Genomic DNA, 13,281 nt, shown 5'->3' with positions numbered 1-13,281 from the left:
TCACTAGCCGCATCCTCTCTACACTAGTAACAGCAGAGTGACGTGCAGCGCTACGTGACTCAAGCTTATATAGAGGCTGGGTAACATGCTGCACTGGCTAATCACAGCTATGCCATTAGTAGGCATGGCTGTCATGGCTTCTAAGGTCAGACAGTTAACCGCTTGTTGATTGGCTGCTCTGCAGCCTTTAAAAAAGCACTAAGAAATTGCAGAACAACGAACCCAACCCCAAACTTTTACTGAAATGTTCATGTTCGGGTCCGGGGTCCAAAAATCCTAAATTTGATTACGAACCCTAGAGGTGATTCAAAGCGTTTTGTAAGATTAAGGGAAGCTTTCTGGATTTTTTAATTGGATACTAGACATCCTAATGGTCTTAACTTGAGACATGAGCTTATGCATTTTTATTGATCATTTCTCGGAAGTTAAGATAGGAATAAGATTAGTATATTGTATATTTGCATATTTGTATATTGTTATATACTTATATGTGACAGTTTTTAATCTACTGTTATGTGTGCATTTTTGTTTATTATTATATGTTTATTGGTGGAAATTGTCACTTTTTATATATAATTATCTATAAAGATTGATGCGATTTGCAATTGCATTGCTTTACAATGTGAACAGTGCCTTATATAGGGAATAGAAGGTTCCTCCTTTTCCTCTTTCCCCATCCCCCACCCCTTTCAGGTGAGGGTGGAACCATTTGTTTTAGTTCAGTATTTAACCTCTGGGAAAGACATTGTTCACAGTTAAGAATAAGAACTTTGTTCGAAACGCGTCAATGTTGCATCACTTGTGGGTGCACGTCCTGTACAATGTTTCTACTGCCTGAATGAAGATGAGGATTTTAAGCTACCAAAGGAAACGTGAGTTCTGGAACTTTTTCGTGTTGATCTGTATACTAGAGGCTTACCTGCCTGTTCCATGCACTGGTGATCCAAGATAATTCAGTGAGCTGGATATTTGCTCTACTAATTGCTATACCATCTTAATAACCATGTTTACTCTATAGATCTTTCCCCATGCACCTTCCAGCAGCTGTGGAATGCACTGCAGTCAGCATGGCTCCAGATAGCAGGACCTACCAGCTCGCCTGCTGTCCGTCCTGCACGTGGCAATTACTCTGGATATTAGCTGTAGGTCATAATAATGTGACTAAACTTGTGTACTTCAGTATGTTATGTCATTAACTTTCATGGTGCTTTACATATCAAATACAGAGGGGTTTATAAATTATATATTATATAAAGAAGTGATAAAAACATGAAAAATTCACATGGGCTTACAGAGCGATAGAGTTGTACAGAAGGTAAGAGGGCCTGAATACAAGGACCTACGATCAATGAGAGAAAGAGAGCCCTCAAGCTTTTCAAAATCTCTGCTTCCTTTAGTTCATTAGGAATAAAAGACTGCTGTATCTTAAATTTCCGCCAGTTTTCTGGCATATAAAAGTTGCATACTGTGTGTTGGTAACTGTTTAAACACCTCCGGCAGCGCCCAAAGTTATCATAGACTGGCAGCGCCTTCGGTCTACAATAAATCAGGCACTAAAAGTCTGTTTTGTTCAAATATGTCACAAGTGTAGAAATAATTATAGTTAGGTCTCATGCACATGACCTTATTTAGTTTCCCTGTCCAATCCGTTTTTTTGGCGGATAGGATGCAGACCCATTCATTTCAATGGGTCCGCAAAAAACGCGGACAGCACACCAGTGTGCTGTCCGCATCAGTATGTCCGTTCCGTTGCTCCGCAAAAAAAATAGTGCATGTCCTATTTTTTTCTAGTTTGCGGACAAGGATAGGCATTATTACAATGGATCCGCAAAAAATGGATCCGCAAAAAAAAAAAAGGATGCCAAACGGAACGTCACCCTTTTTTTTGCGGATCCGTGGACAGATTGTCATCCCCTAGGAATAAACAATTAAATGAATTTATACAAATAACAGTTTTGTAAACCGGAAAACCTGTTTAACCCATTCCTGATATGGGGCATACATGTATATGTCAAGAGCTGAACGTGCACCACTGCATTTCATGCTCCGATGCTCTCCCTTGCTTTGTGCTAAATCGTGCAGGGCAAGAGCTTTTTCTGTGGTGACGTCACCAGCACTAATTGGCAGACTTTAGCGCTGCCCTAGCCTCTAAAATAGCTCGGGCAGCGCTAAAGTCTGCGTATCAGAGCCTCTGTCTAGCAGCATAAAAATATAAACAAACAGCCCTTGCCCTGCATGATAGAAGGCAAGGCAGAGCATGCTCATGTCAGATGGGCTGAGTGGGGGAAGAAGGGGATATGTGCAGGTTCAGCTCTGAACCTGGACAACCCCTTTAAGCCAAATTCATACATGCCTCTAGAGATTGTTGTGGCTTTCCTGTGAAATGAACACATGCTTTTTTCTTCCCAGTAATATGGAACTTGGCCTACCATTTTGTGTCAATTTTGTTGAACATACAAGGGTTGAAACGGAAAAAGCATCACGTGAACTAACGGACAGTCCACCAGAACTGTTGCTGTTTCTGCTAAAAGTTGAATTTTGAATGCCCATTTGCTGACGAGTAGAAGGAAGGGAAAGATAAGTGCTGGCATCTTCCATTTTCTTGCTATCACCCTGGAAAAGATAAGTCACACAATTGAGTTTATCAACATTTATCTTGTTTACTACGTTCACTTTTGCAAATACTTGATGTCCCCACTATGAAATTCCCTCCAAAAACCATTTGGAAGAAACTTTGCAAATAGTGATGGTTAACAATATCCTACCATTTTGTATACAGAATGCTTAAGCAGAAGTATGTCTCCATTGCTACAGAGTAGACTACAAACTAAGGGCTCATGCACATGAACTTAATTCTGTGGGTCAGATGCTGACCCATTCACTTAAATAGGGGATATTATTGCTATAGGCACTGCAGGGGCATTTCTATTAGAGGGACATTACTTCTGAAGGCACTATACAGGCATTATTACTGGGAACACACTGTGGGGTCCTAAATATTATTACTGGGACACTATTATTGCTTTTTACGCATTATTACTAATGGAGGCATTTTAGGAGGCATTATTATTACTACTGGCACTGTTTTTTCAATAGTACAGTATTGGGTCATAGGGCAGCACAGCGGGCACAATTTTGTGAGTGGCAGTAGGATATATTATTGGGGCACCATGAGAGATAGTTGTGCTGCAGACAACACACTGACCCATTCGTTTCTGTGGGGGCATGTACGCCTTACAGATAATGTTGAGCAAATCAAAGTCAAACTAACTGACCAATCCAAATTTAAGGAAAATTTAGTTTGCCACAAAGCCAAATTTCCTTGCGCTTCGTCGTAATGAATCAATTTTTCCTGAAACGATGGCAAAAAAATACATGCTCACCTCATCCATTTGCTTGTGGAGAAGCCATTGCAGCAATCTTGGTTGAAGAAACAAAATCTTGCACATGGTGATGTGTTATGTCACCATGTCAGCGAGCAGGCCAGGTGCAGTAAAGTAATCAGTGAGCGTGGTTTCTTCAATCAAGATGGCCGCAACAGGCTCTCCGCAAGCAAATGGATAAGGTGAGTATGTGTCTTTTTTTTAACACTGATTAAACCCTGGAAGGCCTCAATTTTAATTGCGATGAAAGTGGCATCTGAGGGGTTCAATTACGGGGAGGGGGGGTGATCGCTGTTCCATGTCATTGCGTCTGCTACATACAATGCAATGCGATTTGTGGCTAAATAATTTGTAATGTTTATCTTAACCTACATTTTTTGGGTATGGATTTTGGGAGAGAGGTACACTTTCTGGATCTTATTCAGACTAGGGATCCAGAAAACAATCGTATTCATACCTCTGTCTTTAGGAAGCTGTAAGCTGGCAATACTACAATACTATCTTAGATGCCAAATCTAACCATCCTATTCATACTATCAAGGTGGCACCTGTAGATGAGTTCCCCAGGATCAGACAGGCCTGTTCTGATGATTAAGTATACAATATAAACATAAAAATACAGAAAGCAATGCAGAGATTATACACAATGAATTACAGTAAATGAATGATTGAAAAATAATGAAGAGCATAAACTAGTCTTTTCAACAACATACAGTAACTAGTTCTCTGTCAAATTAACCATTTTTTTTTGTTTTTCAAATATCTCCTAATCTTACATCATGATGCTAAGCTACAAAAGTTCCCGGATATGGGATCTATTTCTGTAGCAAAAATGGGTAAAACGTTGGGAAATATTATTTCTCCCAGTCTTTTTCTTTCAGAAAAAAAGATAAACTAATAAATAGATCTGGTTATCTCAAACAGGTTTTTTCAACTATGTGAATAGGAACCAAAGTAATGCATTGGGTATAGCCAAACATTTCCTAGAGGTTCATGATGGCCAGCTCAACTACTCCACCTTCTTGGCATTGAAAGGGTTTGAGACACCCTAGGAGACATCAGACAACAGCTGTTATATACACGCTAGACAATACCTTTGGGCATGAATTGGAGAAATTATTTATAATATTTTTATTAATAATGATGAGATTATACTGCTCTCGATTTTTTTATTATTTATTTTTTTGTCAATCCTGTTATTCTTATGTGTCCAGTGTGATAAGGTGGACAGTATGGGAAGGTGTGTATATCCCACACAGATACCTCAGCTGGGTGGGATAGGTAAAATCCGGGATGCAATAATCTCATCCGCGTGTAGGTTGCTGAGACAAGGTTGCTTTTGGTATATTCTGGGTTAGATTTTAATTGGATTGGAAGATAAAACTGGAAGTGCATACGTTAACATAAATTTTGTACGGCATCAGTCTGAGGCAACTGTTAACGCATACATTTTTGGTATGCATTAAATATATGGCAAAAATAGGATGTGAACCCAGCCCTAGTGTAAGAATAAGCACCAGTACACATTGGAGCAGCGTGGCGGAGAGGGGAGGCCGCCATGTACTGACAGAGCGCTACCTGGTTCTGGTGGTCAGGGATGAGTACTGTGTTTCCCAAGGATCATTTTCTACTGTAATAAGTATAATACACGAGAATCTATATAATATTAAGATATTAGCCCGACCCACGAATATTAATACAATTAGGTGGTCATTTATAATATTAAAACATGTCTATGTTAGGCGTATTTATGATACAGATTGTGGTGCAAAGGTCCTTAGCACGGCAATCTGCATATGTTTCCGGTTCATGCCAGGTCTAAGAAAGGATGGCATGGGTAGGGAAAGGGATACAGTTATGGTCAGTTAATGGATACCACAACCATACATTGACCGGATAATACATCTGTACAGTGACCAGATAACACAGCCATACCGTGACTGGATAAAAGGGTATAGTACAGGGAATGACTAGGGGCACTGCACAGGGAGTGGCAAGAGGGCACAATGCAGGGTATAAGGGGGCAAAGTACGGGTGGGGGGCACAGTCACATGACCCTGTGACATTAGAAGGTCCTTATGGTGAATGTGGTTCATATGCCACCATAATGAGAGGCAGGGGAGTGAGACAGGGGTGTGATTATGTGGCTAGAGATAACAAAAAATTTTACTGTCAGCCAGTACAGGCCCCAGAAATTAGGCAATAGGCACTCACCTGACAGCAAAGAACTTTGGATTCTGTGGCTGGAAGTGCTTTAGGCAGTCACAGGATAAATATGTAACTGTCGGCCAGTACAGGCCCCAAAAATTAGGCATTCACCTGACAGAAAAGGCCTCTTATGCTGCTGTATATACATAAGGCAAGGACCATCCTTTGTTCTGTATGGTGGCGGATATGTGTGGGCTGGCATGATGAAATTCAATTACACGTGGTCTGAAAATGCCTGAAAGGCCTGAAAATGATGCATTCTGACAGCCCTCTGTGATGCTGGTAACATGTCCGCCATTTTGTGTTTGTGACGGGGGTCTAAGTACATTGCCAACCAGTACAGGTCCTTGACCTTTATGCTTTTTATATGGGGGTGCCTCTTCAAACACTGGAGCATGAAGGCCCCAATTTGCACTAAATTGGAAACGGTAGAGCGCCCCTGCTCCACGAGAATGTCTTCCTTGGTCTCCTCCCCGCAGCCACAGGAGCATAAAGGCCCCCATTTGCACTAAATTGGAAGCGGCGGAGCGGACTGGCTCCTGCTCATCGCCCAGGAGAATGTCGTCCTCGGTCTCTTCCCCTCATCCACGGACAACACCAGGGATCCCCGAAAAGTTTAAAGCCAGCTCTTCTTGCTCCTCCTCACCCCAGCCACCATCCTCCTCTGACTCCTCTTAAGACTTAAGACTCCTGCTGACTTGTCTCAGATGGAGTACCCCCCCCCTGGAATTTTTTTCAGCATTGCAACTTCCTCATCTTCCAGCTCCTGCTCCTTGACAGCTTGATCAATTACACGACACAATGCATGCTCCAGAAAGAAGGCATAAGGCACGGTGTCACTGATGGCACACAAGCTGCGACTGAACAGTTTGGCAATGTCATCAAATGGCCACAGAAGTCTGCATGCGTCATGCATGAGCAGCCACAGGTAGTCGTTAACAGCACATTTCTGCTAAAGCAGCCTATCAAGCATATACAAGGTGGAGTTCCAGCGCGTCAGGCAGTCACAAATCAGACATCTGACGGGCAAGTGGTTTCACCGCTGAACGTCAGCGAGGTGAGCCATGGCCGTGTAAGATCTTCTTAAATGGCCAGATATTTTCCTGGCCTGCCGCAAGACATCCTGGACCCCGGGGTATTTTGCAACGAATCATTGTACTACTAAGTTCAGGACATGTGCCATGCACGGCACGTGTGTCATTTAGCCCTGTTTCACTACGCTCAGCAGATTGGCACCGTTGTCACACACCACTTTGCAAACTGTAAAATTGAGCGGGGTTAGCCACCAATCGGCCTGTAGAAATAAAAAAGAAAAAAAGGTCTCTGATATGTTGCCTGGAATTTTTGCGCTGCAGGTCCTAGTATATTGATGTGGGTCAAGTTTGCTTTAAATCCAAATTGTACGAAAATAGGATCGCGCTGCAGATATTCCTGAGGTCCTCTTTCACACAAACAGATCCAAGCACAGGACGAAATGTAAGTACTCATGAAATTTCTCCCCTCATCCAAACCTATAAAAACCAAGAATAGTCGCAGAATAGTGAAGCACATTCACATATTTGTCCCATAAAAAGGTTTATTTTGCTCACAAAGTTACACTTGTAATCAGCATATCAGCATATCAGAATTTAAAATCTCCATGCTGGCCAACCACGGTTTTCACTGCATGAGTTCCGCCAGGGGCGTCTACTTAGCCTCAATCACGACTATTTTTAATCCTTTATTAGCCTTCCCTCTCCCAGCATGTAAAACTTTAGTATCAACCATACATAATACATAAAATCAAGCATTAAAAATCTGTGGCTGTGACCGCAGAGCTGAAAGGAGTGCAGGACCAGTGCGGCTCAAGGCTTCCAGGTACAACAGCCCCAGCACAGCATGGTAACGTCTCACCTGGCACATCGAATAGGTTCTGGGGAGCTGGGGGGGGGTGCAGCGGAAGAGGCGTAGCAGTGGAAAAAGAGGAGGAAAAGAAGAGGCAGGCCTGAATGCAATCCGTGGCGGTAAGACCAAATCCACACGGATGCCACGGGTTAAATGCTTGATGGCAGTAAAGGTTATGTACCTTCCCTGCCTGTGTTTGCTAGACCACGTGTCTGTGGTCAGATGTATATTGGCACCGACACTGTGTGCCAGAGATATATTAACTTGCCGCTGAACAAGGCCATATAGTTCAGGGATGCCCTTCTGGAAGAAATATTTCCTTCTGGGGACCTTCCATTGCGGTGTGCCAATGGCCACAAATTTTCTAAAGGCCTCCGAGTCCACCAATTTATATGACAGTAGATGGCGGGGTAGCAGGTCCGACAAGCTAGCGGTCAGCCATTGAGACAGAGGATTATCAAGCATCATCATTTTTTTACGTTCGAAAATTTGGGCTGAAGCCTGCCTTGTGCCAGAGGAATGCGAAGACGGCATGGTGAAAGGTGGAGTGGAGATCAAATGGGAGGAGAGAGGAGGAGAAGAGGCAGGACGTGGAGCGCAGGGAGTGTGGCTTTGTGGGTTCTGACAGCGTTGCTCCCACTGGGCTCGGTGATGGCAGGCCAGGTGCCTTTTTAAGGCGGTCGTCCCTTGGTGAGTGATGAGTTTACCGCGACTTATGCGTTGACAACACAGGCTGCAGATGACAACGCTGTTATCAGCAGCTGACAAGTTAAAAAAAGGCCACACTGCGGAACCATGTGCTGGCGTACTGGGAGGGTAAGATGTGACATGGTGGATAGCTCGCTCCTGATACATTTGAAGTCTGCTTTTTGCCTCCTGTGCACTGCGAGTTCTGCCTGCTTCCCCTCCTGCTCCTCCCTATCTGCTGCTCTGTCTCTCCCTCTGAACCTCCCTACTCTTCCTCTCTTGTGGGCAACCACGTGAGGTCCGTCGACACGTCATCATCGTCACCTTCACCACCACTGACATTAGAGATCTCAGAGTAGGCAACAACAGCAGGGACCACCCTCCTTGGGTTGATCTGGGTACTGTCGTCAGACTGCCGGGTGGTGGCCAATGCTACCTCCTCTTTCTCATCCAATGCCAAGAATAGCTGCGTATCGATAGGTTCTGGGAATGGAGGGGAAAATAATTCCTCTGACTTGAGTGGAGGGGCTATGGTGTTGGTGGTGGTGGTGTCTTTGGGGGTGCACACAGCAGAGAGTGAGGAGGGTGCAGATACAGAGGATGAGGAGGGTGCAGAAGCGGAAGGCTGAGTGAGCCACTCAACCAATTCTGGTGTGCCCTTTGAAGTTATCGCACGCACCTTCTCCAACTTCCCACTTAGGCTCTGGCCTGGTGCACCTGCACGACACCTAACATCCCTGCGGAACTGTCTGCCTCTTCCTCTGCCTGTAATTTTCTAAATGACCCTCTGCCTAAGTCCGTAGAGAAGAGCAGTGTTTGTGGAAGAAGGTATATAACAGCCCTCAATCAGTATTTGGTGGAAACAGGTATATAGCAATAGCACCCCTCAATTAGTATTTTGTGGAAGAAGGTATATGGCACTCCTCAATCAGTAGTTGGCGGAAACAGGTATATAGAACTCCTGAATCAGTATTTGGCGGAAACAGGCATATAGCACCCCTCAATCAGGATTTTGTGGAAGAAGGTATATAGTACCCTTCAATCAGTATTTGGCGGAAACAGGTATATGGCACCCCTCAATCAGTATTTTGTGGAAGCAGGTGTATTGCAGCCCTCAATCAGTATTTGGTGGAAGAAGGTATATAGTAATAGCACCCTTCAAACAGTATTCTGTGGAAGAAGGTATATGTCACCCCTCAATCAGTATTTGGCGGAAACAGGTATATAGCACCCCTCAATCAGTTTTTGGCGGAAACTGGTGTATAGTACCCCTCAATCAATATTTGGCAGAAACAGGTATATAGCACCCCTCAATCAGGATTTTATGAAAGAAGGTATATTGCAGCCCTCAAGCAGTTTTTTGGGGGGCAACAGGTATATCATGCCAGTTGCAATTAGTTACTCCAATAGCGTTTGTCCTTCTATCTAGCTGCAGTATCACAGCAGAACCGCACACAACTGCTGCACAATACAAATACACTATAATATAATTTTTATGTTAGAAGGTATATTATAAGTATATCACACCCCTCTATATCACACCTATTGATGGCACACCTATACCAGTCCTTAAAAGGACTTTTGTGGTCCTATTAGCTAGCGTTTGGTGTCCCTAAGTGTCCCTGCTCCAAAATGCAACCTCTCCCTACACTGGCAAAACACATAATGTAAAATGGCTGCCAGATCAGGTTCTTTTATAGGGTTGGGGGTTGTGTCCATGTGCTTAAACGTCTCAATTGACTGTCTTGTCCCACCTTATGAATGTGTCATGGGTCAAAGTTCTGTTCTATGAAAAAAATATGGCGCGTGCGAATATTGCCATATGTTCGCATGTTCGGTGAATCGCGAATGAGCAAAGTTCACCATGAAACGACCACTGGGCAAACCGCAAGGCCATCTCTAATGCTGATGCCTAGCCCTGTTAATCAAGGGGAGGGGGGAGTGTGCAGCCCCAAGCCCCAGTGCTCCAAAATGCTCATTTGCATATGAATAAAATGCAGATATCACTTCAGATGTTTAGCATATAGACAAAAGAAAGGTGCCATTTTAATCGGCATGATCAAATTTACCAGGCAGTATGTCTGGTTTAATAGGCTTGATCAAGCCTCTTTAAATCAAGTGAATGATGATGTGTTGCACTATCAAATATAACTCAAGAACCAAAATGGCACTGTTTCTAAAAGAAGGTAGCAATGTTATTCTGATCTTATAAAACCTCTTTAGGTAATAGATTTCTTCTGCTCCTGCATTCAGGTAGACAATCCTTAGGCAATTATCTATAGATAGGAATATTATTATATTTAATTCAATGCTAAACAAGAATAAATATGTGACAAACATAAACCCTGCATAATTTATACAAAATTTGAATTGTACCTTTATTACCACCAAGTCATGACTGCCATCATGTAGAGTTGTTCCATCATCTTTCATCAGCTTCACATAGGCCATTGCAAAGTTCCTCTCTCCTTTGTCTTTGGCTGGTTACAAAATAGGATTACATAGTATGAGTAGTGGGTTCAACCATAGGATAACAATATGGTTACAAGATAAATCATTCCCAAAAAAATGTAATAGCACTCACATTCCATAGATGACCTGTGTCTAAACATGAACCGCAAGTGTATTCTCTGCATCTCCTCAAGTGGAACAGCAACCTTTAAAAAAATTAGGTGAAAACCTGAAATTAACACGGTTAAACATTTCTTGTAAAATTCTTAGTCATTCATTTGTGGGTTTATTTAAAGAATGGACCTGAGGATAAGTCATCAATATCTGTAGCCCAGAAAACCCCTTTAATATCTTTTCTAGCTGAACACTTTGATGGGGTTCTCCAGGTGTCAGGAATATGGATTATTGTTTAATGGCAGCCATAATTTTCATTTAATTCACCTTGGCCAGTTTATATGCAAAATAAATTCTCACTTCAACCATCAGCTGTCAGATAGCAGAGGTAGTGAGCTCCACAGGGGGGCCTGCTTCAAGCCAGCATATGGCAGAGAACCTCTAGCAGTCCACAAGTGTTTACAACTTTTCACACTTCCATCCAGTCAGCCAGGAACCAAGCTGATGTTACGGGAAGAATCTCTCAGCATGAGGTCTAGTCCATTCCCCAGTTCAATCAAATCTAGCAAACAGCATGGAACCGGCAATTTATTAGGAATTATGAATCGCCCGGCCATCATAGGCACAAACCAGATACATATTTGTGTCCCTGTGGCCACAATGAACAGGCCCGTGGCCATAGTCTGGTGGTGGGATGCCAGGGAGGGGAGATATACATATATTCCCACAGAAACCAAATAATGGTACCATGCTTGGACTCTACTGGTAGCCGGAACCCAGACGGATTCATTGGTCCCAGAACCACCTCCCTGCGACATTCTGGTCTGGAGCCATGAGCCCTAATCTTTTTTGTGGCTCATGTGCTGCCAGCCGAGCAGAGTGGGGGTGGGCCCCTCCCAGAGGCCAGGAGGGGAGGGGCCGGCTTCAGGTTAACCTGTTGGAGACACATGGCATACCGGTATGTCATGTGTATTTCCGATCACCGCCGTGTGGCGGGCTGTGATCGGAACTGGGTGCCTGCTGAAATCAATCAGCAGGCACCCTGGGACAATGTGGGGGGGGACCTGTGATCCCCCGTATCGGCGATCGCAGCAAACCGCAGGTCAATTCAGACCTGCGGTTTGCTGTGTTTCAGGGTTATTCAGGTCTCTGGTGACCCGATAACCCAGAACAGGATGGTGATCGGTGGTGATATCATCTCTCAGGATCGCTTCTGATTGGCTGCAGGGTGGGCGGGAGGTTTAAGTTACTGCAGCTCTGCTCTCCTCCTTTCTGTGTCCGGGAGCAAGGAGAGAGGAGCAGTGTCGGATCTCCTGACCCAGCAACCACATCTGTGCCCAGCACCCTCCTTCTGACCCTCCACAGTGCCATCTCGCACTAAAAGGTACATAGGGAAAGGTTAGCGAAAGGTTAGGTTAGTCAGGGATATTCAGGGAAAGTTTATTGTAAAAAAAAAAAAAGTTTTAACTGTTGCATCACCCTGATCGGGTGTCTGGGGTCCACAGCACAGTGACCCTAGACCCCCCAGGGGTGCTGCAGCTTTCCCCCCACACACATTTTTTGGGGCGCAAGCATATTTTATTTTGCTCTTAGCGTTCGGCCACTGTTAGCGCATCACCCACCCCACCGCTGATCAGCTTCGGACGGCTGATCAGCGAGTTTGAATCTTTTTTTATTTCACATTTTTTGGGCTTTTTTTTCTGTTAGGTTTAGGGATAAGTACACGAACACCCATGCCCCCACACACACGCACACTAAATAAAGTTTTCCACACACGCACACACACTCCCCTATGGCACGCCGGATGTTCTCGGCCGAGGAGGCATACACCCAGCTTGCCTCCGACTCCGAGAGCCCCAGTGAGGATGAGGATGACCCCACTTTCCTTTTGTCATCCGTGTCCTCCTTATTATCTAGCGATGATGATGAGCCCCCAAGGCTGCGGAGACGCCGTCAGGCGGAGCAAGGGGACCGCCATGCCAGGGACCCTGTGGCTCACACTAGTATGAGCAGCTCTAAGGCTCGTGCTAGTTTTCACGCCCACTAGATAAGTCCACCTGAGCCCCCTACTGGTAAATTCCTGTGATTCCTGATTTTGTTGGCCAACAGGAATCCAGATTCCCACAGTGGGCTTCACTGAATATGACTATTTTAGTTTTTTTTTCAGTGACCACTTTGTCAATGATGATGTTTTGGGGCCTCGTGCTGCACATGGGCCTAGTAAAAAAAAACGGTGTCAGGCATTACTGGAGTGGGGACGTCCTCTACTATACCCCACTTTACAGTACAGCCATGAGACGTTCTCGTTTTGAGACCATTTTGAAATGCCTGCGTTATGCAGATAATGCAGCATGTCCCCCCCAAGGTTATCCTGCCTATGACCGCCTGTACAAAATCAGGCTGGACATCGATCACTTTGGGGTCAAATTTTTGGAGGCATATGTACCTGGAAGGGAGGTCGCGCCTGATGAATCTCTCATTGCTTTCAAGGGGAGACTCATTATGTTCCCTCTAAGCGGGGGAGGTATGGCTTGAAGCTGTACAAACTTTGTGA

At 44.3% G+C, this 13,281-nt stretch overlaps 1 protein-coding gene across 3 annotated transcripts in view; it reads right to left on the bottom strand.

The window, feature by feature from the left end:
* The window catches only part of DOCK2 (dedicator of cytokinesis 2), a 1,177,826-nt gene that overhangs the window by 808,059 nt on the left and 356,486 nt on the right, over nucleotides 1–13,281 (bottom strand). For all 3 annotated transcript variants that reach the window (XM_044280877.1, XM_044280878.1, XM_044280879.1), the window contains exons 16-18: nucleotides 10,747–10,819; nucleotides 10,539–10,642; nucleotides 2,430–2,613 (exon numbers count right to left, since the gene is read on the bottom strand). In XM_044280877.1, coding sequence (XP_044136812.1) covers nucleotides 2,430–2,613; nucleotides 10,539–10,642; nucleotides 10,747–10,819 — 361 coding nt within the window. The remainder of the gene's footprint in view (nucleotides 1–2,429; nucleotides 2,614–10,538; nucleotides 10,643–10,746; nucleotides 10,820–13,281) is intronic.

The sequence above is a fragment of the Bufo gargarizans genome, chromosome 2, assembly GCF_014858855.1.
Source record: "Bufo gargarizans isolate SCDJY-AF-19 chromosome 2, ASM1485885v1, whole genome shotgun sequence".
In the NCBI taxonomy this organism is placed as follows: domain Eukaryota; kingdom Metazoa; phylum Chordata; class Amphibia; order Anura; family Bufonidae; genus Bufo; species Bufo gargarizans.
Note: the sequence above shows the minus strand (reverse complement) of the source record. Positions and strands in the feature narration are given on the sequence as shown.